The 26,821-nt window shown below is 43.4% G+C and overlaps 1 protein-coding gene across 1 annotated transcript in view; it reads right to left on the bottom strand.

Moving 5' to 3' along the window:
• Window positions 1-24,837, bottom strand: part of RAPGEF3 (Rap guanine nucleotide exchange factor 3) — a 35,219-nt gene extending 10,382 nt beyond the window's left edge. The window contains exons 1-20 of the mRNA XM_043968864.1: window positions 24,527-24,837; window positions 17,448-17,501; window positions 17,226-17,332; window positions 16,882-17,003; window positions 16,334-16,499; window positions 15,922-16,006; window positions 15,100-15,160; window positions 14,829-14,905; window positions 14,497-14,643; window positions 13,848-13,960; window positions 13,258-13,346; window positions 12,801-12,879; window positions 12,249-12,399; window positions 12,079-12,161; window positions 11,634-11,673; window positions 9,508-9,589; window positions 1,958-2,104; window positions 1,084-1,181; window positions 567-692; window positions 212-393 (exon numbers count right to left, since the gene is read on the bottom strand). Of these exons, the coding sequence (XP_043824799.1) occupies window positions 212-393; window positions 567-692; window positions 1,084-1,181; window positions 1,958-2,104; window positions 9,508-9,589; window positions 11,634-11,673; window positions 12,079-12,161; window positions 12,249-12,399; window positions 12,801-12,879; window positions 13,258-13,346; window positions 13,848-13,960; window positions 14,497-14,643; window positions 14,829-14,905; window positions 15,100-15,160; window positions 15,922-16,006; window positions 16,334-16,499; window positions 16,882-17,003; window positions 17,226-17,332; window positions 17,448-17,501; window positions 24,527-24,622 (2,105 nt within the window). The 5' untranslated portion in view covers window positions 24,623-24,837. The remainder of the gene's footprint in view (window positions 1-211; window positions 394-566; window positions 693-1,083; window positions 1,182-1,957; window positions 2,105-9,507; window positions 9,590-11,633; window positions 11,674-12,078; window positions 12,162-12,248; window positions 12,400-12,800; window positions 12,880-13,257; window positions 13,347-13,847; window positions 13,961-14,496; window positions 14,644-14,828; window positions 14,906-15,099; window positions 15,161-15,921; window positions 16,007-16,333; window positions 16,500-16,881; window positions 17,004-17,225; window positions 17,333-17,447; window positions 17,502-24,526) is intronic.
• Window positions 24,838-26,821: the final 1,984 nt, after the last annotated feature.

Here is a 26,821-nt window from a genome sequence, read left to right on the forward strand (position 1 = left end):
GATTAGCTAGCACCGTACATGGAACAGGGGAAGAAACTAGAACTACACCAGCAAAGAGGTATATCTTTCCAATGAGGTTAAGAAGAACAGGAAGATGATGGTGAAAGAGACAAAGGCACTAGATACCACCATGAGATCAAGGCAGATAGAAACTGGAAATGATTACCCCAGGTCTCTGGTTCTTTCCCCTGCCCACAATCTTCCCACTCACTGAGAAGCCAGCTTGATGAACTTTCGGAGCAGCTGAGCCCGAAGACCAGGTGCAGGACATAAGCACAGTTCTGTGGCCACCCAGTACTGCAGTTCATTGAAACGCCTCATGAAGCGCTCCAGGTTGGCGGTGGTGACATTTCGGAGTTGCTGTGGTCCCAGCACATAGTGGATCAACTCCACCTCAGGGGTTGGTGCAAAGTAGAGTTAAGGTGTGTCAAACTGGACCCCAACCTTCCCACACCCTACCACCCTGCCAAGCCCTCCTCTGCCACATTATGCCAGTCCTGATCCTACTATTCCCAGTTGTTCCCCTCTCCCATGTCCATCCCATCTAGCTGAGGCCTCCCCCACACCTGGTGGATGCTGTTGAAAAGGTTCCAGTCATGGTCAGTCAGCTGGTTGGCCAGGTCCTTGGCATTCACTAGGTCCAACATCTCAGCTGAGCCTACACTGGGCCCAAGCTGATCTGGGTGTGGAGTCTGCAGGTGGGAAAGAACTAATGGAGAAGCCAGCAAAGTTCAGGGAGAGGCAAAGGGGACTCTAGGAGGAACTGTGAGTGTGTGTGTGTGTGTGTGTGTGTGTGTGTGTGTGTGTGAGAGAGAGAGAGAGAGAGAGATAGGAAGGGGGTAATGGGACCAAAGAGAGGTTGGTAGGGGTTGAGACAAGAATATGACTGGGAGTGGTAAGGATTACTTATGTGTATTGGAAATAGCTGTAAGGATAAGAAGGAAGGGCTGAGAGATATTTCCTAAGGAGGTTTATATATGGATCCTCCCTTTCCCTCAGGTATTTAATTCACCATTCTTCACTCCGATATCCTATCTAGAGTTAAGTCTATTCCCTACTCTGGCCTTCTGCCAAGCTCCTTACCAGCTTGTGCATTTCCTGTGGGTTAACAATGAAGAGCCGCTCGTTGAGTCCCAGGGATGTCGCCACACCACGGGCATCTGGTTGTAGACCAATGGTGTCTGTGGGAGAAGCTATGGCTAAGATGATGGGAAGTGACAAAGAGATAAAGGGTTCAGGAAAAGTGAGATCTACATCTCCATTTAGTTAAGTGGTCAAGAAGGAATAACCTCTTCTCTGAGGAGCGAGGGAATCTTAGCTCCCAAATAAATGGAGAAGGGAACATTGGCTGTTACTCTAGGTGGGGATTGTTGCCCTAACTCTGCCTCCACCCTTGCCTCCATCCCAAAGGGCTGGGAGAGGAAAAATAGATCAAAAGTAAATAATCTTTTAGATAGCAGATATCACTGCACTATCCTAAAGATGCCATCACATGGCTTTGATTTCAGCTTTCGAATTTGAAGGGGAAACACTGGGATTGCCAATCCTGAACTCTTTCATTCTGTCTTGCCTCCTCTTTACCCAACAATATTTTAGGAAAGTCCCTGATGCCCTCATCATGCTGGATCTTCAACAACTGTATCCAACCTTGTCAACTGACTCATTGATGAGCAGTTTTCTATGTACTCAAGCACTTTTGTTTTTGTTTTTTGTTTGTTTTTTGCAGGGCAATGAGGGTTAAGTGACTTGCCTAGGGTCACACAGCTAGTTAAGTGTCAAGTGTCTGAGGTTGGATTTGAACTCAGGTCCTCCTGAATCCAAGGCCAGTGCTTTATCCACTGCGCCACCTAGCTGCCCCTGTACTCAAGCACTTTTGAGACACTTGGCCTCACTCACTGGAGCCTGGGAGTCAGTCAGTCTGGAAAATCCTTGCCTGGGGAGGATGTTTACAACTTACCCCCTGAAGAGGTGACCTTCACCAGCACTTGACCTTGTGTCCAGCCATCTTCCTGTGCCAGTGTAGCCATCACTTCTCTCACAGAGGCTGTCACTGGTAGATGCAGTGTCACAACTGAGTGGTCTGGCCGGCAGATGTCATAGGGAACTGGAGGAGAAGAGGAGACGTGAATCAGGCAGGTTAACACCCCCTTTTCTTGGGTGGGAAACAGCAAGGAAAAAACTATCTACCACTTTGCCTGATGACTATGGCTGAGAGAAAAAGTGTATTCCTTTTCCTCTTAAGGGAGAATGGAGACCCCTTTTGGATCTTATCCTCCTCCACCTAGTGTCCCTGCCATCAGTCAACTGCAGGGGAAATGTTAAGTGGGGCTATACAGACTGTCTCTTATTCCCTCATCTTATATGTTTGATTAAAATGATGATCTGATGGTTGTATAGGAGCCTACCTCTCCCACAAGCACCTCTGAAAACAAAGGAAAAATAACAGAAGTAAGCTCCTCCATGCAATAAAGATTTCAACAAAAAGACAGTGAGAAATCTAATGGGAACTGGGAGAGAGCTTATATCAGAGAAATCAATGAACCCATAGAAAATGAACCTGAAGCCTGTGAGGACAGAAAAAGGAGCTATGCCAAGGGGAAAAAAGAGGAAACAAGAAAAAAAGCATTTTCTTTTAAAATGTTAAACACATTGAAAAAGTACCATGGACTAAGAAAAAGCCCAAGAGATAGTCCCTAATGAATTAAATACATAGGGCAGCTAGGTGGCACAGTGGATAAAGCACCAGCCCTGGATTCAGGAGGACCTGAGTTCAAATGCAGCTTCAGACACTTTGACACTTACTAGTTGTGTGACCCTGGGCAAGTCACTTAACCCTTACTGCTCTGCAAAAAAAAAAAAAAAAGAAAAAAAAAAGAAAAAAAGAAGAAAGAAGAGATATGAGAAGACACTTTCATACTGCCCCCACCACCTGTACTTTGCAGAGGAAGGAAATCTACAAGTGTAATATGTTGCACATATTTTCAGATTTTTGACTTATTGATCAGTCATGCTTATTTTTTCATCCTTTTCTCTTTTCTTTAAAAATGCTATTTTATATGGGTTGGCTACCTGGGAAAGAGAAAAAATGAATGATATGGGAAATTATGGTCATGTAAAAAGCAAAAGACATCAATAAAAAGGTTTTTTAAAAATAATTCATGTACCAAATGACATGGCATCTAAATACTTAAAGGAAAAGTTAAATGAAACACAAAGAGAAATTGACAACAAAACTATAATAGTAAGGGACCTCAATGTGTCCTTTTCAGAACAAGAAAAATATTTTAAAATTAAGAACAAAATTAATTAACATAATTTTAGAAAAGTAAGATATGACAGATAGCTAGTGATTACAGAATGGGAATAGAATGGAATATACATGTTTCTCGGCTCTACGTATCATTTTTAAAACTGGGCATATGCTGGATAGAGGGGCAGCAAACTGTGGCCTACAGGCTAAATCCAGCTGTGTGACCCAGAATCTAAGAATGGTTTTTACATTTTAAAAAACAAACTTTTTTTTTAATGTAAAAACCATTCCAAGCTCATGGGTCATATAAAAGCAAGTGGCCAGATTTGGTTCATGCACTAGAGTTTGTTAATTCTTTTGTTAGGGCATAAAAACTTCATAACAAAATACAAAAAAGGAAAAATATTGAATACATAATTTACTGACCACTATACAATAAAAATTAAACTCAATAAAGGATATTTAATGAAAGGATTCAAATTTAAGTAAAGGCAAAATAATTTGACCCAAGAATTTGTGGGTCAAAGAACAAATTATAGGAACAATACATAGTTTTAGCAAACAAAATGACAACAAAGGAACAATAAAACAAAATTATACTCAGAGGTAAATTTATATCTCTAAATACTTTCATCAATGAAAGAGAAAGGATAGATCAATGAAAAACCTAGAAAAGCAAAAAAAAAGAATTAAAAACAAAAAATAGAAATTCTGATAAAGGGATAAAGAAAAAACCCACTTAATAAATAATACTAAGAACTTGGGTTTTTTTAATCAATAAAACAGATATTAGCTAGTCTGATAAAAAAGAGGAAAAATCAAATTGTAAATATAAAAATAAGAAAGAATTCATAACAAATGAAGAGGAAATATGGGAAGTCATTAGAAATTTTTTGCCCAATTATATTCCAACAAAACTTGTTTAAATGAAATGGGTGAATAGCTAAAAAATATAAAGATTAAGACAATAAGAAAAAGGAAATTTAAATAACTCCATCTCATTTTTAAAAAATTAAACTCCTAAAGGAAAAGAAAATCCAGAACTAGATGCATTGAGAAGTGAATTCTATCAAGCAATTAGAGCAAAAGAAAAATTAATTCCAATACTCTATAAATTGCTTACAAAAATAGGGAAAGGATCTTAAACTCCCAATATGAGTCAGATATGGTCCAGATACAAAAACTAGCAGAGAAAGAAAACTATTGATGCAAAAATTTTGAATATCATTTTAGCAACAAAGGCTACAACATATACATCCAAAGATATGTATCTACATCGACATACACATACACATCAAGATCAGGTTGAATTTATATAAAGAATATAGGAGGGGCAGCTAGGTGGCACAGTGGATAGAGCACCAGCCCCGGAGTCAGGAGGACCTGAGTTCAAACCCAGCCTCAGACATTTGACACTTGCTAGCTGTGTGACCCTGGGCAAGTCACTTAACCCCAATTGCCTCACAATAATAATAATAATAATAAAGAATATAGGGTAATGACTTCTGTCACCCTCTTTCTCAGAGGAAAGGATAGAGCTTATTGTTCTGGCCTCTTGCTTCAGCTGTTGCTGCTGCCGCCATCACCATAATTCGGTTTTTGCTAGGATTTTTTACACTTGGCAATGTGGTCGGGATGTGTCTGGCTCAGAACTATGAAATTCCAAACTTGGCCAAAAAGCTTGAAGATATTAAAAAAAAATATAGATACCAAGAAGAAACCTAGCACTTAATGCCAATATGTAGTAATGTCGTCTAGATGCTTTCCTATTTGAAACAAAAGCTCTTATTCTCTCCTGAAGGACTGGATAACTTTCTTTACCCTGACCTGTAACACCAAAATTTTCCTTTATTACTTCTCCTGGACTCCTCTGACCCCTACATCTATGTGGGAGATTCTGTTACTAAAATCATGGTGCTTGACTAGGAAATGCTAGCTAATTAATAGTCTTTCCCCTTATTTTATAAATTGTGGGTTTCTAGTAATTTTTTAAAAGTTGCTATTTTTATGACTAAACAGATGGCAGTAATACTAATTCTCTAATTATGTCTACCACACTGGATGCTTTATAAGCATTTAGTGTTTAACAATGTAATTTCAAATCAATTAAAACCATTATATAGCAACAGAAAAAATAATAAAGAATATAGGGTCATATCAGTGTAAGTAAAACTAGAAATATAATAACTGTACTAATAATTATATGATTACATGAACATAGTCAGATAATTTTGACAAAATACAATTCTCCTTTATGTTAAAAAGTTTAAAAATCAAAGAAATATATGGGTCTCATTACACAATTCAGTAAAGAGTATTGATCTAAAACCAAGGGCTAGTATTATCTTTAATGGGAAAATGCTGGAAGTCTTCTCAATAAGATCAAAAGTAAATCAAGGATTAACACTGTCAACAATGTTATTTGATATACATCCTACTTATAATGATAAGAAAAGAAAAAGAAATTGAGGTAATAAGCATAAGAAAAGAGGAAAAAAAACTATCAGTTTTTTACAGATCACATGATGGTTTAGAGAATCCTAGTGACAAAAGATTACTGGAAATGAAAACTTTCATAAAGTAGCAGAATATAAAATAAACCCACAAAATTGTCAGCCTTTTTGAGTGTTATAACATCAGGAAGAGATAGAAAAATTCCATTCAATATAACTATAAAATCTAAAAAGTTTTGGAAGTCCACCCTTCAAGGACAACACAGGAATTTTATGGATACAATTACACACATTTTATAGAAATAAACACAGAATTGGAGAGCCATAAATTGTTCATATATGTAACATATGTTTTAAAAACATGAGTACTAAGAAACACAAAAAACATGAATACTAAATAAATTAGCAAATAACAAATACAATAAATGTGCATAATAAATAATATGTATTAATAATGGGATTAAATTTAATTGATTAATTTAATAAATAAACTTAACAAATAAATAACAAAATAAATAAAATAAAAGTTAAAACATCAACACCAAAAAAATAAGCACTATAATAATCAAACAACAAAGGATTGCTTTATAGAACTAGAAAAAAATACAATTTCATCTTTAAGAACAAAAGGCCAAAAATCTCAAGTGAAATAATGAAGAAAAGTGAGAAGAAAGGGGTTTGGAAGTACTAGGTCTCAAAACAAATTATAAATGCGTAATCATCAAAACTATTTGATACTAACTAAAAATAGAAAAGCTTATTAGAAAACAAGGTTAGGTACAGGAGATCCAGAAGTAAATGGCCATAGAAGCATAATGCTTAATAAACAAGGACCCCCAACTACTGGAGTAAGTATGCACTATACAACAAAAAAACTGCTCAGACAACTGGAAAACAGCATGTCAGAAATTAGTTTTCACACCGTCTAACACAATAAGCTCCAAATGGCAGTGTGATCTAGATATAAAAATGTTATATCATAAACAAATTAGAAAACATCCAGAATAATTTGATCAATAATAATCAATACAATTATTGACTGTGATGTTTAAAATCTAAATTGTGGTCGCCTTGTACACTAATTTCATAAATCTCATATTAATTTCACCGAAGATAGTATGATGGTAAAAATGCATGTTATGCTGCATAACTTAATTCCTCATGCCACATAAAACACAGACTGATAAACCCTCCTCTGGTCATGCTATTTTTCCAGGTAAAAGCAAATAAATATTGAAAGTCCTCATGTTACAATCCAATTAACTTGAAGTAGGCTTAATCAGCAGTCAATCACTCTCACTTGATTCAGTCAGTATAGATTAATCTCCAGGTGGGTCTTTGAGTATCTGCTAAATTCCATTATTTTATCACATTCCCCCCTTTGTTTCTTCTAGGAACAGGTGTTCCTAGATGAAACCTTCAATTTGGAGTCTGGATTGAGTCAGATCATTTATTATTTCAGTTTGGGAGGCAGACTTAGATGTAAACTGGGGCCTGGATTTTCTTCGTCTTATATTTTTAGTATGATAATTTTCGCTTGCTCTGGCCCAGGTCCTGCTGCAAAATTTGGGAAAATAATGTGGGACTGTCTACAAATCCCTGTGGGGGTCCAGTCCAGGTCCACTGTATCCATTGCCTGCAGTACCCGGCTGCTCCCAGAATGGCTCTTAACTGCCTCTTAGTAGTGGGGGCTAAGAGTTGTTGAATGGCCTGGACTCGCTTAGAAGAGACAGCAAGTTCCAGCAGCCAGAATAAATCCTAAATATTCCACCTGGGGCAAACACCATTGTACCTTTGACTTGGAAATCGACTATAGATTGTCTAGGAATTAAAGGTAATAGAGGCCAAACTGTGATGTTTAAAATCTAAATTGTGGTTGCCTTGTGCACTAATTTCATAAATCTCATATTAATTTCACCAAAGACAGTATGATGGTTAAAAAGGCATGTTATGCTGCATAACTTAATTCCTCATGCCACATAAAACACAGTCTGATAAGCCCTCCTCTGGTCATGCTATTTTTCCAGGTAAAAGCAAATAAATATTGAAAGTCCTCATGTTACAATCCAATTAACTTGAAGTAGGCTTAATCAGCAGTCAATCACTCTCACTTGATTCAGTCAGTATAGATTAATCTCCAGGTGGGTCTTTGAGTATCTGCTAAATTCCATTATTTCATCACATGACCCAAGAGTAGAGAAAATTACAGAAGGTAAAATGGACAATTAAATATACAAAATTGAAAGGTTTTTGCACAAACAAAATCAACAAAATTAAAATTAGAAGAGAATAATTAACAGGGGAAAAATTTTTGCAACAAACTTTTCTCATAAAGCCCTGATGACCAAGATATTGACTCAATAGACAAATAGTCAAAGGATTTAAAAAGGCAATTTTCAAAAGAAGAAATGCAAGCTATCATCACCCGTGTAAAAATACTATTATAAAAATAATAAAGAGAAATACAAAACAAAACAACTGAGGTTCTATCTTAGCCTTGTTCAGGTGGGCAAAGATAACAATAAAAAAAAGGGAAATGACAATTGTTGGAGAAGATATGAAAGAACGGGCACACTAATCAACCATTGGTGAAACTGGAATTTGAACCAAGTATTCTATTTTAAATTTTTTTACAGGGCAATAAAGGTTAAGTGCCTTGCCCAGGTTCACACAGCTAGTGTCAAGTGTCTGAGGCTGGATTTAAACTCAGGTCCTCCTGAATTCAGGGTTGGTGCTCTATCCACTGTTCCACCTAGCTGCCCCCAGACCTTTTATTTTTTTTTTAACAGCACTTTGTAGTAAAAAAGCTGGACTGAACAAATTATGCTGTAAGAAATGAGGAGAGACAAATTCAGAGAAACCTGGAAAAAATAATATGAACTGATGGAGGGTAAAATAAGTAAAATCAGGAAAATGACTGATATAATAGCTATAACATTGTAAAGGAAAACAACTTTGTAAGACTTAAGAAATCTGATTAGTTCAATGACCAATAACAACATTTCCCACCTCTGGGGGAGAGGTTATGGCAGAAAACTGATAGACTAGAGATGTAGAATGAGACCTATATTTTCTGATAAGGTCAATGTGTGAACCTTTTGTTGGACTATGCTTAATTGTCACAAGAGAAGAAATGTACTTTTTAATTTGTTTGATGGGATTAGTTAAGGAAGAAAAGATTTTTCATGAAATATCACAAGACGCACAGAATATAGCAGAAAGAATGTCAGAAAGAGAAACAACAGACCATCAGGACAGTGTTAGAACTATTGTGTTAAATTTATTATAATTTTTAAAAAACCCTAAGTTGTAAATAATTGAGGTTCATGGTTTCATATGCACTTCTCTTTCTCTATTATATGAGAAAGATTGTGTCCATCAAATTCTTTTTTTTTGTTTTTGTTTTTTTTTGTTTTTTTTTTGTGGGGCAATGAGGGTTAAGTGACTTGCCCAGGGTCACACAGCTAGTAAGTGTAAAGTGTCTGAGGCCGGATTTGAACTCAGGTACTCCTGAATCCAGGGCCGGTGCCTTATCCACTGCGCCATCTAGCTGCCCCTGTCCATCAAATTCTTAATAAATTTTTTTAATTTTTAAATTTTTAAAAAATTTAAATTTTTAAATTTTTAAAAAGGAATAGCAAGTCCTATCTACAGGGAAAAGAGACCGTCTAATTTGGAAGATGGAGAGAGAGATAAAGAGGTGCCCAGAGACTAGCATAAGAGGGATACATGTAGAGACTGAGGGTAACAGGGAGATCCCAGCAGGAGAATGGAATTAGGAGTTAGCAGTAATTCAGGTCATACCTTTGTCAAGAGCTTGGATGGCGTATCTGTTGTTGAGGAAGGGCTCATCACAGCTGGGGAACCAGACAGGAATCACTCGATCCTAAATGAGAGAGAAACAGGCTAGTTGGAGGTAAAGAAGACTAAAGACTAAGAAGCCTAAGGGGGGTGGGGGGGGGAGTGGGGGCGGGGGTTGAATCATAATGAACAAGATAGCTAGAAGGAGCTCTGACAGGAGATCCTACCTTCCTGGGCATTTCATAGGCCAGAGTATGATGTTTTCACAGGTCAAAAGACCTCCCCATCTCTCCACCCCATCTTCCCCCACCCCACACATATGCCTCAGGGAACGGATCGGGTCCCAGTGAGGGGAAGGGGCCAAACAGTCAAGCAAACAAGGAAGGAGATGTGTATGTCTGTCAATCTACAAGACTTTTCCCCACTCTGTCCTCAAACAAGCACACCTCTTTCATACATTAAAATCATATTTGCTTATTATTTATATTATTATTTATGTTTTGCACTTTCACTGCTAAAACAGCAGAATGACTATGCTTCATCCCCGCTTACTCCTCTTTAACCCATGCAATTTAGCTCCTGCTTCTACCACTCCATGAAATGTTCTTTCAGAGATCACCAATGAGTCAAGACAATGGCCACCAATGGCTTTTTCTTGATCCTTACTCTTCTTAACCTTGTAGCATTTGACTAATTGACCACCTTCTTCCTCAATGCTTTTTCCTTTCCCCTCTTCAACAATGGTCCTCTTACTTCTCTGGGTCCTTTCTTAACTCCTTTGCTGATTCTTCCCTTCCTGCTTCCTTAAATATGGGCATTCTTCAAGCATCAATTTTCTGTTCTTTTTCTGTACTTTTTTTCTTTCAGAGATCTCATACATTCTGATGGCTACAAATACAACTTCTGTGCTTCTAAATTTTTTTTTTTTTTGCAGGGCAATGAGGGTTAAATGATTTGCCCAGGGTCACACAGCTAGTAAGTGTCAAGTGTCTGAGGCCAAATTTGAACTCGGGTCCTCCTGAATCCAGGGCCGGTGCTCTATCCACTGTGCCACCTAGCAGCCCCCTGCTTCTAAATTCTTAAAGAAGCCCCTTCCTCTTTTGACCTTTATAACCAGACACCAAGTCCTGTTGACTTTTCTTTCAAAACATTGCTTGTATCTGTTACTTCCTTTCCACTCCCAATCTCTTCCTACACATCAGTGCCAAAAGGATCTTCCTGAAACATTATTTTCCCCGTGGGGGGGGGGAGGGAGAGAGGGAAGGAGGAAGAGAGGGAGGGAGGGAGGGAGGGAGAAAGAGAGAGAGCGAGACAGAGACAGAGAGCGAGACAGAAAGACAGAGAGACAGAGAGAGAGGAAGAGCTGCCATGAGAATGAGCTGACTGTAGAAGAGCACCCTAAATCTCTTATATAATCAGGCCTCCAAATCACCTATTGTCCTCTCTTCTTCTATAAGGACCCTGTGCTCCAGTCAGGCTGGGCTATTCTACCAGCTTCCCAAACATGCCTTAGTCATTCCTACAGTCTTATTCAAGGCCTAGCTCAACTCCCTCATTCTCCATTAAGTCAGAACTGGACTCTCCCTTCTGTGAACCTTCAAAACACATAACATTGGCACCATTGACTTAGCATGCATGATATACAGTCAACCAATGTATCAACAAACACCTACTATGGGTCAGGCACTGCATTAGTCTTTGGGGATACAAATGCAAAGAACTAAACAAGCCTTGTATTAGTAATTAATTTTTCACTGTATATACCTTGTCTTCAGATTATAAACTTCTGAGAACAGTAATAGCTTGTCCTTTTTAATATCTCCCGTAACACCTAGTATCCTCACAGCAGGCACTCAGTAAATGTTTACTGATGGAATACACAAGTCTGTGTCTGTAAGAATCTTTGTATGTAAGAGTATGTAAAAGGGTGAGAGTCTTAATGTTTGAAGTCTGTGAGCTAGTAAATAATGAGAGGAGAATATCAAGACTTCTATTTGCAGAATCTAAACCAAGAAGAGCCTTTTATGGGTAGAGATGAGGAAGGGCCGCACAACTCTATAAAGCAGGAGGAACTCTACATAGCAAGAGACAGGATACAAAGGGAGAGGGAGTTGGCACACATTTAGTACCTTTAATTGTGGTGACATATTTCCACCACCATTTTCCAACCTGCAGAGCAAATAAGAAGAATGGTGAGGGTTGAGGGGTTGGGAAGGGAGTGGCCAGGAAGCACCTGCTTGGGAGGGTCACCTTCCAAGGTACCCCCTCGGTGCCTTAATATTGTCACATAAAAACTAGAGAGAGAGAGCAGTGGATCTAGTCCTGATTTCTTCAATTCCATTTATAGTACACAACCAGCCTGCCTGCTCATTGTCCTGGATTTTTCTCATTTAGAATGGAAGCAATGGGTATAACAGGCAATGTGGCCTTGGGGCAATTAGGGAAGGAAAACAGAATCTAGACACAGAGCTCCCATTGGAGTTCAGAGACAACTTCAAGTGTTCCTCCCCCCCCAGAGATTTCATGAGTAAACTGGATAGCAAGCTTTATTCCATCCTTGGGAGGAGTACTCACCCATGGTGCCTCCGCCTTTCTGGTCCCTGCTCCCTTAGCAGATTGCTGAGCTGAGTGTCCCTGCTTACCAGTTCTGAGAGTTTCTGTGGGGACACATATCAAGGCAGCTGACCGTGGAGTCCCTGCTCATGATCCAGCCCTAGGCTGCTGCAGGTGGCTCTCCCTGTTACCTGTAGGAAGCTGGGGGCTACTGGGTCTATGTGGAGCAGGGGGCCATACAGGGTCACCCATTGGCTAACCAGCCTTAGGATCTTCTGCCGCTTGTTACAAACATAGATACCACGTTCCTGCTCAGTGCCACCAGCTGGCTCCGCATGGAAGGTGGTGACTGGTCAAAGAAAGTTACAGCATAAAGTAGATCCTGCCTAAGCAAGCCCTGGGCAAAGCAGAGACATGATAGCCATACCCCTGGAAAAACAAATCTGTGCCTAGGACCTTGATCAACCTCCAGAAAGTGCCTAATATACACTCAGTGAATGCTGAGTATTTTCTCTGCTCTTCCATGCCACATCCCAACCTCTACTACCTTGGCAGCATAAACATTACCTACGAGTAGCCATCTAGAACCCTAAAAAAACACTGCTAGAAAGCAGTCATCTAGGTCATGGATGGTTTTTTGTTGGTTTGTTTGTTTTGAGGTCATCATAGATCTCACTTTGCTCGCCCAGGTTTCCTGACTAACCCTCTATTATATCATGCTTCCCATCAGTCTCAAAGGATATTGATGCAGGAGGGCAGCACAGAGATGGGCACTAGGCATGAAGACACTGTGGGTCAGGAGAAAGTCACCCAGGAATGTCTCTTCAATGGTTGGGAAGAGAAGGAGGAAAAGAAGCACCAGGTTATAGGAGCAGTGGAACGGGCGTCCTTAACCTTCGCTGTGTCTGACAAAGACCCCTTCTCGGAATAACGTTTTTAAATGAATAAATAAAATACATAGGATTACAGTTATAATTTTTTTTTTTAAGTTCACAGACCTCCCACATTAAGAACCCCTGCCCTCTAGAGCCTCCTCTTACTTGAACTAATCACAAATGTCCAGGGCATCAACAATGCTTGCCCCACCCAAGAGAATACAGGATACCAAGTTCTAGTTGTGCTGCCGCAAGGGGGCAGTGTTGACTCACGATGGGTGAAGGCATGCCCCACTCAAGCAGAACAAAGGGAAGAGTTGTGTACCTGTGGGATCATGGGCACTTGAGTCTGGCCGCACAGCCTCCAGCAGCAGTTCTAAGATCTTTTCTGGAGTGCCTGACATCACCGTGTACCTGAAGGAACGCAGAGCCTCCGTACATCCCCCATGTCCACTGCCAGGGCTCAGGGCTCAGGAGTGGGCAGGGAGCATACAAAGAGGCAGCTCTCGCCTGGCTTTGACCAAAGCCTTGCCAACATTTATTCCTACAGTTCTGTCGCATGGAGCAGCACAGGCCAGTGCTCAGGAAAACACCTGGGTCTCAGTTTCACGAGGGCCCTGCCCCTCCCCAGGCTTTTCCTCTTGCATTCTCAATTCACCCCTACCACAAGCTGGTTTGATCTGAGAAACCCTAGCTCCTTCCCATTATTTAGCTCCCTTAAACACCCTGGTGGAGATGCCAGCCCAATCAAGCCGTCACATGCTTCAAGGTACCTGCTCTTCCCTGAAGACCCCCATTCTCTCTACTATATTGCCACAAATAGGAAGGGGAAGTAACTGAGAGGATGAAAGCAAGGGGTAGGGGTGGAATGAGTAGAGAAGAATTTGGGGAATAGAAGAAGAGTGGGCATGTTACCGGTTCCTGCCTGGGTTCAGGGGACAGTCGGACCCACTGCCCTGAGGGGTCCTCTCCAGCACCAGCACCACTTTTCCATGTTCTTCCAAACGCATTGTATTTGCCTCTACATCCTGGGTGCCAAGCCAATAACGGGACTATTTAGCAGAGGCCCAACAGTGACCTTGACCTCCCCTGACCCACTTCTGGACTTCTTACCCATTGCTTCCAGACTGAGTCCAGGATCTCCACACTGACCTTTAGCTCCTCTCCTTTCTGCACCATCCTTGCCCAATATCCCAGTATTTACCAGAATCAATGGACTTGTCTTTTCAGTTCCCTTACTCCCATCTATATATAGTCTCTTTTCTCCCAGGCCTGATCATTTTTTATGCCCCATTCTCATTGCAGTCCTTTCCTTCGGATTCTTAAATTCATCCTCTATATCTCCAATATTTACCTCATTCACAATACTCTATCCCTCTTTGACCTTAATGTCCTCCAAACCTCCCATTTCTACTCTAAAATTTTAAGTTTCTGACCCTTTTAGTTTCCCACCCCTAGTTTGCTTCCAATTCTCCTATCTCATCTTCATACCAGTCTCAGCTCAGTTTTGATCTTCCCATCTCTTTCTACCCTATGCTTCTACACTTTCCCAAGCTTGAGTAACCTTGATGATACGGTTGAAATCCTGCTTGTCCACCCGCAAAAAGTGACAGTTGTCTTCTCGGAGAATGATGGTGGCTGCTCGGGGTGAATCATTCACCAAAGCTAGCTGTCCAAAGTCATCTCCCTCATGCAGGGTTGTCACCAGGCCCTAGCAATTAGATCCATCAGATAATAATTTTTCTCTTCCCATTCATAACCCGGTCCCTACCTAAAGATATCCAAAAATGACGAGAAGCCTTGGGGCCAGAGAAAAGGAATACCAAAACAGGCAATGGCTTCCCAACAGGTAGAAGGGAGAGTGAGAGAATTATAGAGGACAAAAGAAGAACACACCTTGCCATGGGTCACCACATTAACAGATCCCTTCCAGATAATGTACCAAGAGGTCCCCTTATCTCCTTGGCTGAACACTGAGAAAAGTAAAGATTAGATAGAGCCCAGCCCCAACTCCATCACCACTGACCACCTGCTCCGCTATCTTTCTGGACCAGAAGTCCAGTGCTGCACAACCCCATCTCCACAAGCTCCAGTTTCTCAGATTCCCACTCTATCTGTCCCCTGCCCTCCCCCACCCCACCCCGCACCAGTCTTAGCCCCCACTCACACACAGTGCCTGCTTTGCTGCTTGGCTCAAACAACAACACAGCAGCCAACTCCCTCTTCACCTGTAGAAAGGGAGGTAAGGGGACAGTCAGTAGGGACTAATGGGGTCAGGAGGCCATTCACAGATCTTGTGGTAAATGGTAGGGGGAGAGGGGGACAATAGAGGGATAAAGGTACCCAGCACAGCAGGTACAGGTCTGAAGGGAAAGTTAATACTAGAATTATGTTTCAAAAGTTACTAAATTGAATATCCTTTAACCCAGTGATACCAATACTAGGCTTATACCCCAAATAGATCAGATAAAGAGGAAAAGATCGTATGTAAAAAAATAGCTATAGCAGCCCTTTTTATAGTAGCAAAGACCTGTTAACTAAGGGGCTGCACATCAATTGGGGAATGGCTGAACAAATTATAGTATATGTCATGGAATATTATTGTGCATATATGGAATATTATGGAAATGATGAAAGGGACAGTTTCAGAAAACCTTGGTAAGACCTTTATGAGCAGATGCAGAGTGAAGCAAGCAAAACCAGGAGAATAGGCCCATGATGACAGAGAGGTCATTTCACCTCCTGACAGAGAAGTTATGCAGAATGAGAAAACATTTTTTTGGACAGGGCCAATTTGGGAATTAGTTATGCATATTTGTTATAAAGATTTTGTTTTTCTTCTTAATTTTCTGAAGGGGGAGTGAAATGAGAAGCAGGGAAGTAAATGTTTGATAATTTAAAAAAATTAACAACAACAAAGAAGGTCAATGCCAAAAAGTATATGCTAAAAAGGAGTGGGGCCAAAGTGATGTTTTTGAAAGTAACTGACCGAGTTAGACAGATGGGCTACCGCTTTGATGTGGAGCAGCTCCTCAAATATTAGGTCTAGTTCCTCTTCTGTGCGCTGCCCAGGGCTATAGGCAAAGAGAAGCAATAGGGGCAGAAGAGCAATGTTAAACACAGATGGGACCCCCAGGTCACTTCATTCAACTCCCTTGTTTTACATATCAGGAAATGAAGACCCAGAGAGAGGAGGTATAGAAATACTAAGTGGTTGAATAAGGACTGACTCCCAGTTTGGTACTCTTCACTATACCTCCCTTCCATAGGGAGAAGGGAGGAATTTCTACTGTGGGTGGGGGTCATGAGGGATGGGTATCAGAGAGTTTCAGAGCTATAAGGGACCTTGGTTTTACACTCTATGGAGATGGTGCGTCCTGAATAAATGACTTGTGACTCACGGCTTACGCAGCGCCACAGTGAGCAGAGCATCAGGTCCTCGCTGAGACAGCAATGTCATAGCTTCAGCCAGCTCCTCCATCTCTTGAATGCTGTCCAGGTCTGGCTCTGGCCCAGGGAATCGATAGAAATGAGCATCACGGTCATGGAAGGCCCACTCGTGTTTCACTGTGGGGAAAAGACCAAACACAGGAGAGAGAGGAGAAAGGAAAAGGGAGATTTAGTGAGAGTTTGGGGAATGATGTGCCAACCTCCAATGCCATAACACTGGCCAAAATCCATAGGCGCTCTAGCACCTATTTGTATGATAGACCTAATGCTCATCCAATATATATATATATATATATATATATATATATATATATTTTTTTTTTTTTTTGGCAGGGCAACTGGGGTTAAGTGACTTGCCCAGGGTCACATAGCTAGTAAGTGTTAAGTGTCTGAGGCTGGATTTGAACTCAGGTCCTCCTGAATCCAGGGCTGGTGCTCTATCCACTGTGCCCCTTCATCCAGTATTTCTAGTAACTTTTGGGAAAACCCAAATACTCACCATGGAAAAGGGCTCCTTCATTCAGGAGAACTTGGCAGATGCCCAAAGCTTGACTTCGGGATTGAACTCCAAGCCCCAAGGCCAAGACTCCATCAACCAGCTCTCGACCCGAGCAGCATTGCCTGGGAAACAGGAAGCACAACCGTTTGGTGGTATGCGGGCAGTGAGCAGAATTTTGGAGGGGGGGTGGCGCAATAGATTTGTTTTCAGAAGATATCCCACACTTCCCCGACTCCTTATCCAATTCTACTATGGGAAACAAGACTAGGTATCAGACTTTGCCTCTTCTATCCCTTCAGACCAAGAAGAGGAGAGAGAAGCAGAGAGGGAAGCTATCCACTCACCGGTACAATCTGAGGTGATATTTCCGATCTCGTATGAGGGTGGGGCAGGTAGCCAGAAGATGCCTATGCAGCAGCTTCCCAGCCCTAAGCACCTGCTCTGAAGTAGCCTGGGGAGTGATTGGAGAGAGGAGACTCACAGTTAAAGAACACTTTGATTTTCCACCCTGCCCCAGCTCCGTCATGAGTCCTTGCCTTGGCTTTGTACCTAAACCCAGCAGGTACCTGTTCCAGGCTCACATGAAAGTCCAGACTCTCTTTACTATTGGTAAGCGGTGTCTATAGAGGAAGAAGAACAGGGAGATTCATTCAGGCTGTCAATGCAGGGACCCCCAAACTGGACCCCTTTGAGCCAACTCTTTCCCATTACTCCCAACCCCAATCTACCAGACCCAAACTTAATGCAGTTAAATCAGATGAGCATGTACTAAGCACCCACTATGTATTGTGCTAGGCCCTGGGGAGAGCTGACAAACAGAAAAAACAGTTCTTGCCCTCAGGGAACTTACTAAGGGGATACAATTACCTTACTTATCTCCTCAATCATCCCCTCTACATCACAGCTTCTTCTTCCCTTCTAGAGCATCAGAACTTGGGAAAGTTATATCCAAAGTGTCACTAACCCCCTAGTTCCCCAGACTTACAACCTAGGCGTCTACCTTGATTCCTCAATCCCCCTGCTCCACCACATCCAATGTGTTGTTTCTACCTTCACAAATGCCCCTTCTCCCCTCTGACACTGCCACCGTCCTGCACAAGGCCTCATCACTTATTGCAGTAGCCTTCTAGTTGGCCTCTCTGTCTCAAGTGCATCTCCACATCTTCCACTCTGGCTTCTGAAAATGTAGGCTTGACCCTATTCAATAACCTCCAGTGACTCCCTGTTACCTCTGGGATCAGATAAAAAATCCTGTGTTTTCCTTTTTATAAAGTCCTTTATAGGGGCAGCTGGCTAGATGGCACCCTGGAGTCAGGAGGACCTGAGTTCAGATCCGGCCTCAGACACTTAACACTTACTAGCTGTGTGACCCTGGGCAAGTCACTCAACCCCAAACAAAACCAAAAACCAAAAAATAAAGTCCTTCATAACCTGTACCCTTCTGATCTTTCCAATCTTCTTACATCTTATTCTCTTCCATATTTTCTGTGATCTAGTGACACTGGACCCCTTGCTGCGAATACTCTGTGTATTGTTGTTGTTGTTGTTTTTGTTTGTTTGGTTTTTTTGGGTGAGGTAATTGGGGTTCAGTGACTTGCCCAGGGTCACACAGCTAGTGTTAAGTGTCTGAGGCCTGATTTGAACTCGGGTCCTCCTGAATCCAGGGCCAGTGCTCTATCCATTGCGCCACCTAGCTGCCCCAACTCTGTGTATTATTGACAAATGGCTCTCCATCTCTTGACCAACCATTTTCTCTGTCCTGAATTAGGGACACATCCTTGCCTCCTGGTTTCCTTCAGATCTCAGCTAAAGTCCCACTTTCTACAAGAAGTGTTTTCCAGGCCTAGTGGACTTCAGTGCCTTCATTTTAAATGGATTATTTACAACCTGTCCTCCCCTATCTTATCTGTACATAGTTTGCTTGTCCTCCACAGTCCAACGACTGTGTGCTCCTTGAGAGCAGGAACTGTTTTTGGCTTTTCTTAGCACTTAGCACAGTGCCTGGCACATTTGTTTTTGTTGTTGTTCAATTATTTCAGCCACATGTGATTCTTTGTGACCCCATCTGTGGTTTTCTTGACAAAGATGCTGGAATGCTTTGCCATTTCCTTCTCTAGCTTGTTTTACAGACAAGGAAAATGAAGCAAACAGGTATAAATGACTTGTCCAAGGTCCAATAGTTAATAAGAGTCTGTGGCCAGATTTGAACTCAGGAAGAGGAGTCTTCCTGTTTCCAGGTATAGCATTCTATCCACTGAGATACCTAGCTCCCCAGAAGGGACCTTACAGGTCACTGAATCAAAAATTCCTAATTTTATGGATGAAAAAAAATCACTCATTTTTATGGATGAGAAAACTAAGCCCATGGGACGTTAAGTGATTTGTATAGTCACCTGGGCACCAATTACAGAACCAGAAAGAGAACTCAGGCTGGATCTACATCTTTCCACATTCCTTCCACTGAACTGTGTGGTCTTCCCAATGGGAAAAAGAACTGGATTTGGAATTAGGGACCTGGGCTTGACTCCCAGTTCTGGTAATTTACTTTTTGTGACTTTGAACAAGTGACTTAAATGCTCTGGAGCTCAATTCCCTCATCCATAAAATGAGCGAGTTGGAAGGCTCCTTCCTGCTCTAAATCTGTGAGATCCTCTGAGTCATGTGGTGGATCTTGGTCCTCTTAGAGGGGCCCATGTTAGCCCAGGAACTAGCCCAAGTTGAATCAAAAACAAGAGGTGATAATAGGTATGTAGTTCATTTCAAAGGACTCTGGTAGGCTTCCCCAGCTCTCTCTCTTTCCCCTTCTCTCTCCTCTCCTCCCTCACTCATTATTATTCTGTTTGTTGGGAGCCTGGGACATTCATTACAGGTTAAGAACAGCATCCGAAGGGAGGTGGAAGAGAGGTTAGAGAAATGATTGAGGAAGGGCAGGGATAGAATGGGGAAATGGAAAGACAAGAGAAGCAAGAACATCAGGGGTGGGGGGCAGCTAGGTGGCACAGTGGATAGAGCACAGGCCCTGGAGTCAGGAGGACCTGAGTTCAAATGCGGCCTCAGACACTTAACACTTACTAGCTGTGTGACCCTGGGCAAGTCACTTAACCCCAGTTGCCTCACTAAAAAAAAAAAGAACAGCAGAGACCAGGGAATTGGGAGGCTAAGGGTGGAGAGGTATGGTAGCTGGTGAGTCAGGAGACCCCAGTTCCAGTTCTAACTGTATGATCTTGGGAGTCACTTCATTTTCTGAGCCTCAGTTCACTCAACTGTCAAATGAAGAGGTTGGACTAGATGACTTCTAAGATTCCTCTTGGTCCAAATGTTCAATAGCCTTGGCTAGAGAATGGGGCCTCTGTGTCACACTAGGAAATAACAGGAGTGGTGAGAACTGGCATTGTCTAAGGATCCTCAAGGCCACAGTGATGTTCTTGGCTCTTAGGGTCACAGTGAGGCTCCTAGATGAAAGAGAGGGCCTGTGAATCATGTCCTGTGATGCCATGAGTCCCTCAAAACCTTCCTTTTGCAGGTATGAGTTAATAGGGGTCATCCTGATGGTGGAACCAAACACTGTGCTAGAGACTGAGTCCTGAGGACTTAATTACAGGAAACAAAGAGGAGGAGCTGAAGGAAAGGAGGAAGAAGAGGAACCCTCCCCCTCTCCCATCCCTTGGGACAAACAGTGCCTGAGTTGGTGACTCAAGGCTCCTAATGAGCATGTTTTCATTCATTTCAAAATGCCCAGAAGCCAGAACTACAATCTCTACCCCATTGCCCCTCTGAACTTCAGCCCTTTTCTCTTCTCTCCCTTCCACATATTCTTTTCTCCAGCATTGTCCTGACCCAGGAGCACACACCACGCTGGTCACAATACCCCTGTTATTGCAGGTTGAGCTCAGTAAGGCCATCCCACTGTGGTGTGGGCTCTAAACCACCAGAGGATTACTTTACTCTGGGGGCTCCCATCCTTTTCCAGTATTAAAAACCCATTTTAACTTCACAGAATTTTGTAGACCCTTGCATGACAGAAGTTCTAGCAGTTTAATTGAAGGAATACACACCTGACCGGGGTAGCACTACAAACCCCCTTCCCTCCCCCTTCCCCCATGGTGTGCCAGGCCCACAGATCAGGAACCACTGCTCTATTCTTCTAGTCTTGCCCTAAGCCTAGATGATCCTTAAAGGTTGGTTAATGAGTGTCAGACTCAAGTGTAAGAAATCACAGTTTCTAGCTTTAGGGACCAGGATGACAGATGTCTCCTCAATGATGGTTGTTCACTAAAATCCCAGCAATTCTGAGTTGGTGATGGTGAAGGATAGATAGGATAGATGCCCTTGTTGGCATCTGTACTGTTGCCAGTTCCCCATGTGAAGCTGTCAGAGCCCAGGATATAGGGGTAAGCACTGAGCCAGGTAGTCTTGTGCAGACCTGTCGGACCTGTTCCCTAGAGCTCCTGGCAAGGGTCCTCTGCTAGGACTGCCCATGGTAAGAGCCGATGTCGGGGCAGCTAGATGGCTCAGTGGATAGAGCACCGGCCCTGGAGTCAGGAGTACCTGAGTTCAAATCCGGCCTCAGACACTTAACACTTACTAGCTGTGTGACCCTGGGCAAGTCACTTAACCTCACTAAAAAAAAAAAAAAGAGCCAATGTCTTCTGCCCGAAGGAGAGGTGGTTTTGGATGCAGGTCCATCCTGGAGTTTGAGATTGGGGCCACATCCCTCCAGGCCTTGATGGCAGAGTGAGGAAGCCAGAGTGTTAGACTTTTACAATAAGAAGGATTAGAATCTTGCCTTTGACTTTTACCTTCTGCACTGTCCATGATAGGCAATTCACTTAACTTCTCGCGGCCTCAGTTTCCACATCTGGACAATGGGGACAATAATACCTGCAGTGTTTACCTCACAGGGTTGATGTGAGAATCAAATGAGATAATATCAGCAAAGCACTTGGCTAACCTTAAAGCCCTTGATAAATGCCAGCTATCACTGGATAGCTGCCACATTAACTTTGGCATTCCAAACTCCCTGGGGCAAGTGAGGTCCAGCAGATGTCTCCAGCCAGTCTTCCAGCCAACAAAATTTCCAGGAAATACCCTTTAATGCCAGTTCTAGCATCTCCTATCCCTGATGGTCAGTCAGGATGTTCCTCCTGGTATCTAATCTCCAATCACTCCCATTGTAACCTAATTCTATCCGGTTCTAGAAAGAAGTAGAAACAGCTCTTTGATTCTCTGGCTTCTAAGAGAGACATTTCATTTTATTAGTCCTCAGCTCCTCACTTTCTAAGGTCCCCAGATCTCCATATTCCTTCTCATTTATACAACTACTGGCCCAGATACACCCTAATTAATCCCTGCTGGCTAATCTCTTCCTAGACTATTTGGGTCTTTCATCCACTAACCATTGCAGGGAGAAGCTACATGAATACACAATGGATACCTTTTAGGGCCAGACACAATGGGGTCTGATCCTCCCAGAACGTGGCCCTGGAGATAGCTGAGAGGAGGGGATGTTGCCATCTGCCCCTCCTCCAGTCAGCCCCCAGAGATTAAAACCTCTGGCTGGCCATCACTCTTGGGGAAAGGCCTTATTTCCAGGTTTTTAACCCCATTTACGTTCTAACACCCTCCTCTGGACACCCTCCTGTGCACATACCCACATATACACACACTCATATACAGCCTTTCAACCTCCTTGGGTAATCTTTGCTCTTAGATTTTGAAAACACTTAGTGAGTGTGGAAAAGCCTGGCTGCCTCCCCCAAGTCTGGGGTCCCAAGAGAAATACCTTGTGACCTCATTGTCCTAGCTCCTGACCCACCCCCACCTTCCCTCCCAGGGTTGGGGAGGGGACAGGAAGCACACATGTAATTATAGCCCTGGGAGGGCCAGAGGGAGGGAGGGTTCCAGCCCACTGGCTCAATGCAGCCGCTACTGTGACTGACCAGGGAAGTGGGGGTGGGGAGAAGTGCCATTAGAAGCCTAAGAGGAATGAGCTCCTGAACCTCCTCCAGTGTCCCAGCTTGGACAAAGAAAACAAATCGAGTGGTCTCTAATATTAGGAGAGGAGTAGCTAGGTGGCCCAGTGAATAGAGCCCTGTGCCTGGAATCACAAAGACTCATCTTCAGGAGTTCAAATCTGGCCTCAGAACACATAATAGTCGTGTGACCCTGGGCAAATCACTTAACTCTGTTGCCTCAGTTCCTCATCTGTAAAATGAGCTGGAGTGGAAACGGCAAACCAGTTTGCCAAGAAAATCTCAAATCGGGATCATGGAGAGTCGGACATGACTAACAACGACAGATATTAGGAAAACAGCCACCAGCTGGGTCAAGGGGTGGGGCACAGTGCACCACCAAATTCTTACTGATGCCTTGAGAGGCAGGTGGTTCAGTGGAAAAAACAATGTCTAGAGTTAGAAGATCTGGGTTCAAATCTTACCTCTGCAACTTATTCTCTAGGGACCTCAGCAACTGTTTCTCTGGGTTTCAATTTTCTCATCTGTCAAAATGAGGGGATTGGTCTAGAAAATGTCTAAATCTATAATCCTGTGATCCCTTCTATGGGTTTTCTTAGCTCAGTCTCATATTTGATATGGGATGTAGATGGAGTTTGTTCTCAGAGCAATATGAAAGTAGTTGAGAAGTAATACCTCTTGGGCTATCCAGGGATTATCAAATTAATACCATATCTAACCATCAAGACACTGGGAAATTTTCTATTTCTCTAAGACAGGACTTCTTAAACTTTTTCCCTTCTCGACCCCTTTTTGCTGGAGAAATTTTTTCAGAACCCCAGGTATATAGGTATGAAAACCAGCTATACATCACCTTTTCCTGATGCCAATTTTTTCACAACCCCCACATTCAGTTACATGACCCCATATGGAGTTGTCACCCACAGTTTAAGAAGCTAGGCTCTAAGAGACAGGAGAGGGATGCACCGACTTTGGAGGTCAACTATTCTCTCTTTGCCTGAAATATGTTGCTCTCTGATCCTTATAGACTCAGGAAAACTTGGACCCATTCTGATCATCTTGCTCTACCACTCCATTTATTTTCTTCTGTCTTCCTCTGTGCCGTCCCCCTATCAATTCAATATCCCTACTCACTGTCTCTTCCTCTCTTTCCAAGTCTGTTTATTTCTGGCCAGAGGGAGACAACCTAGGAGACTGAGATCCTTGGGGGGTGATGGGCCAGAAAGGGGGTTTTGACTACCCCTGCTCAGGTTCCCTTTTCCTCATCCAGAGTTATTCCTTCCAACTCCAGACCACTAATGACAACATGGTTTTATTCACTTTAGACATGTTTCCTGGACCCCCTCTGCCTGTGTCCCTGTACTCAGTGAAGGATGAACCAAGTCCATTTGCTCAGATCATTAGGTAGAGAAATGAGAATTGCCTATGGATTCCGGTCAAAAGGCTTATGCAACCCAGTGACCTGGTCCCCATATTTCATCTTTACTCTTTTATGGTGACACCACCAATACACCACAGAGAGTCACCCACAAAACAGTGCTGCCCTGACCTCACTATTCTTCCCCTCACTCAGGTACTCTAGCCTGCTGTGCAACCTATTATCTCTTTATCACCCTTTACCCATCTACATTCCCCTGCATCCCCTGATCCCTAATCAGAGAGTTAGTACTCACCCATCGAAGACCCTGTATTCGGCTGGGGGGCGTCCTGTGCTCTAGCTGCAGCTGGTAAGAATAACTCCGGGGCCGGTGAATCTTCCTCAGCACCATATTGAACAACGTTTCCTCTGGCACAACATCTGGAAGCCCTTCTGTGGATGATCCTGCCAAAGCTGGGCACCCCTCACCTGCCAGCCCCACCCGCCATTGGCCCTCACCTTGGCCAACCGGCCTGTGACCCAGGGAGCAAGGAGAACAGGGATGGGGGTGGGGTGGGAAATCAGGCCAACTGGTCAGACTCTGGTGGTTTGGCTTAAGGGCAGGGTCCCCTCCTTTGGATACCTCTTAGATCTCAGAGTGGGAGAGAAGCCAGCAATTCTGTAAGAAGGCAGGAGGAAAGACAACAAGACAGCCTGTAGAGCCTGCTAGCCTTGAGGCATATAGGTATCTTTTACCGGACTGGCTTGGAAAATGCTTCTTTCCCCCTTAACCCTCTCTAGACTTCATTAGGGAAGAATTCCCTGGCTAGTCTAGAGGCTTTAGACTCCTCTGACAACCCCTCGGAAGAGGTCTGAACTTCCTTACCATCCTCATCCCCGTCTAGATGCCCCAGAAAAGTAACTTCAGTGCGACCCCCACCCCCACCCCCAATCTTTTTCCTTTGGTTTCAGAGCAGAGCACCTCTGGGCCAATCTCCTTACCTCTCACTCACCTTCATGTCCCTCCGTAGAGATACCTCTACCCCTGACGTCTCAATCTCTTTGCAAAAGGCTGGGGGTGCCCTCCACCCACTTTGTATAGGAATAAGACCCGTCCCAGTAGGCAGGGTTCAGGTGGGCAGAGCCCAGGTCTGCTGAACAGGGCTAGTTTCCAGTTGAAACAGTTCCCTGGGCGAAGGCTGGCCTGAAAGAGGGTCCCAGGGAGGGAGTGACACGCAGCTCTAACACCTAGCACCTCCACCTCTGCCAGACGAAGCGCCAGCTGGCACGGGGCGCTGAAGCGCGTCCGCAGTTGGCAAAGTGCACAGCCGAGCTGCCACACCCCCAGCTGGCTGCCTGTCCCCATCCCCCCACCCCTATTGGCCAGCCCGATTGGATGGAAGTGGGGCGGGGGAAGGAGGCGTCAGTTTAGGCTCTAAACCTAGACGGAGGCGGGCACTGAGTAGGGAAAAGGTGGAGCTCCGGGACAAATAGGGAGGGCGGGAGCCCTGAAGATCTGCAGGGGGCAAGAGAGAACTGGGGGTGAGGGTAGGGGGTCATAAGCTGTTTTGGGTGAGGGCGGGGGCCAGTGAGTGAAGGTACCAGCAGCCACGTGTCCAGGAGGAGAAGTGCAAACAAGGAAACTGGGAAGCTGGGAGGGAGGAGGGGGTGTGCAAATGAGTCACTGCGGTCCCACCCGGGAGGGAAATCCGGACTGGGGCCGCTTCCCGGCTGGTGGAGGGGAGGAGGGGGTGGGGTTGGGGGTACGTCCTGCCTCTGGTCTCAGCCCTCCACCTTTGATCGACGTCTGCTTAGGGCTCAGTCCTGTAGTTCTCCAAGAGGTATTCCAGGTGCTAGCATTCCTCCCTTCATGGGATGCAGTTGAAGAAACTGAGGCGCGCGACCCTGACTCCTGGCACATTGGAGAGGTGGGGAGGACAGAACATGCCGGCAGCCTTTAAACTAGATTATACTTCTGGCTAGTGTGGGCCTGAGGCTTTGTTCGGTAAGGAAGGGGAAAGGGTACTGAACTTTTTCCTAAAGGTGCAGCAGAGGGCATGGACCAAAGACACCTTGATCTTCCAAATGCAACCTCCCCTAACCAGTCTTCATCCTCCCCTCCTCCAAGTTCTCAAATTCAATTAAATTCAACAAACATTGAATAAGTAACTACTCTACACTAGTCTTCATGATGAGCCAAAATTTAGACAAAAATGAAACTGCTTCATTTTCTCTAGAAAAGTGACTGGGACAATTCTCACTCTTCCTCAGATGCTTGTGTGAATTCTACCCAAGGTGAAATGGGGTTTTGAGCTGAGTAAAGAGTAGAGAATTCCCTAATTGCCTTCAGTTTAAGGCTAGATAATCACTTTTCAGGGATATTGTAGTAGGAATTAAAGTGGAACTACAAGATTACCCCTGGAGTCCTTAATAATGGTAAGAATCTACAATAAACAAAAACAAAAGCAAAAAGCTACTGGAGACTGTCACTTTGGAAGGACAATTCCCTTATTCATGCCCACCTTTGTGCCCTCATCTGCTAATGATGGCAAGGGGGGTTTAGAAAGAGGGAACAAGTTCTTCCCTCAGTCCTCTAGGACTTTAGTCCCCT

The sequence above is a fragment of the Dromiciops gliroides genome, chromosome 5 (assembly GCF_019393635.1).
Source record: "Dromiciops gliroides isolate mDroGli1 chromosome 5, mDroGli1.pri, whole genome shotgun sequence".
Taxonomy (NCBI): domain Eukaryota; kingdom Metazoa; phylum Chordata; class Mammalia; order Microbiotheria; family Microbiotheriidae; genus Dromiciops; species Dromiciops gliroides.